This window comes from Empidonax traillii, unplaced genomic scaffold, assembly GCF_003031625.1.
Source record: "Empidonax traillii isolate 1590-97213 ecotype Southwest subspecies unplaced genomic scaffold, ASM303162v1 scaffold7578:size24528, whole genome shotgun sequence".
NCBI classification, from domain to species: Eukaryota; Metazoa; Chordata; class Aves; order Passeriformes; family Tyrannidae; genus Empidonax; species Empidonax traillii.
In genome coordinates, this window is record NW_020962620.1 from 3253 (window position 1) to 4690 (window position 1438).

At 48.9% G+C, this 1438-nt stretch overlaps 1 protein-coding gene across 1 annotated transcript; it reads left to right on the forward strand.

Moving 5' to 3' along the window:
* Positions 1–221: 221 nt before the first annotated feature.
* Positions 222–1416, forward strand: LOC114073633 (G protein-activated inward rectifier potassium channel 2-like). The gene has a single exon (XM_027911360.1). It carries the CDS (start codon positions 440–442, stop codon positions 761–763), a length of 324 nt encoding a protein of 107 aa, XP_027767161.1. The 5' UTR covers positions 222–439; the 3' UTR covers positions 764–1416.
* The last annotated feature ends 22 nt before the right edge of the window (positions 1417–1438 follow it).

The window sequence follows — 1438 nt, forward strand, 5'->3', positions numbered from 1 at the left end:
GAGTTTCGGGACAGCAGGCTCAGGGGTGGGTTCCAGCAGAGAAAAGCTGCTGTGTAAATTCCTGTTGCTCTGGGCAAAGGCTGAGCCTGGCGGTGGTGGGACCCAGAGGATGGCACGGACATTCTTGGTAAACCACCTGAGAGACTGCTCAGCAGGTGAGTTAGTGAAATGCAGGAAGAAGGATTGCACTGGATATAGAAATGTTAATCTTTGCTGTTATTATGCACATGCACAGAAGGAAAGGGCATCAGAGAAGTTTTACACTCTAAAACTGCTTTCTAAGCTCAAACTCACACGATGCCAAACCCGATTTCTTTCCTGGCACTTCTTTCATACATTTCTCTTCTTTAGGATGAAAAAAAAAAAAAATTAAATCATTAAAGATTTGGGCAAGCAGTGGGTCCTCATTACAGCACTTGTTCCCTTCTCTGTTCCAGGGATGACCTGCCAAGCCCGGAGCTCGTACATCACGAGCGAGATCCTCTGGGGTTATCGCTTCACCCCCGTCCTCACGCTGGAGGACGGCTTTTATGAGGTCGACTACAACAGCTTTCACGAAACCTACGAGACCAACACCCCAGTTTACAGTGCCAAAGAGCTGGCAGAGATGGCCAGCCGAGCAGAACTGCCCCTCACGTGGTCTGTTTCCAGCAAGCTGGACCAGCACGCCGAGCTGGAGGCAGAGGAGGAGGAGAAGAATCAGGAAGACCAAAACGAAAGAAACGGCGACGTGGCCAACTTGGAGAACGAGTCCAAAGTGTAGGGGCAACAGAGGCACAAAAGGCCACTCCACCCTCTTGTTCTTCTCCCTCTTGGCTCCCAGTTTCTTCCTGCCTTTAATTCTCAGTTTTCCTTCCGATGATTCTCAGTTCCTGGAAAATAAATACTCAAGATGCGAAATCATCTACCTGCCCAGTTCCAGCTCCGGAGATGCACAGACTCCAGGGCGTGGGGTAAAGCTGCAGTACCCGCTGGGAATGCTGGAATCTCCATCCCCACCCTGGCAGTGACTGCTGGGTCAAGACCTCCAGGTTTATTCACCACGAAAAGAGAAAAAAAAGCCACCCAAATGCAGCAGAAACATAAACAAGGGATGGAAAAGGAAAGACTGATTCGTCCAAGAGGACCTTGACTCTGGTTTTTATGTATTTCAGGACGCTTTCACAGGCTGGGGGGACAGACAAACCTCTGTGAAATGGGCCCCGCAGCTTTAAGGGGGAAGGTGAGCAGAGGGCCCTGCAATCCAACAAAACCACTGTACATACGCCTTATGTAACTACTTTCTCTTTACATTTAGTAATAAACGCCGCATGTACAAAAGTACTGTAGTAAAGAACTTCTAAATAATGTACACACAGACGTTGTAATCAAACGTAGGCTTAGAAACCAGGCTCCTAGGAAACACCGGGATGCAAAGTACCAGCTCCCCATCGAGTAG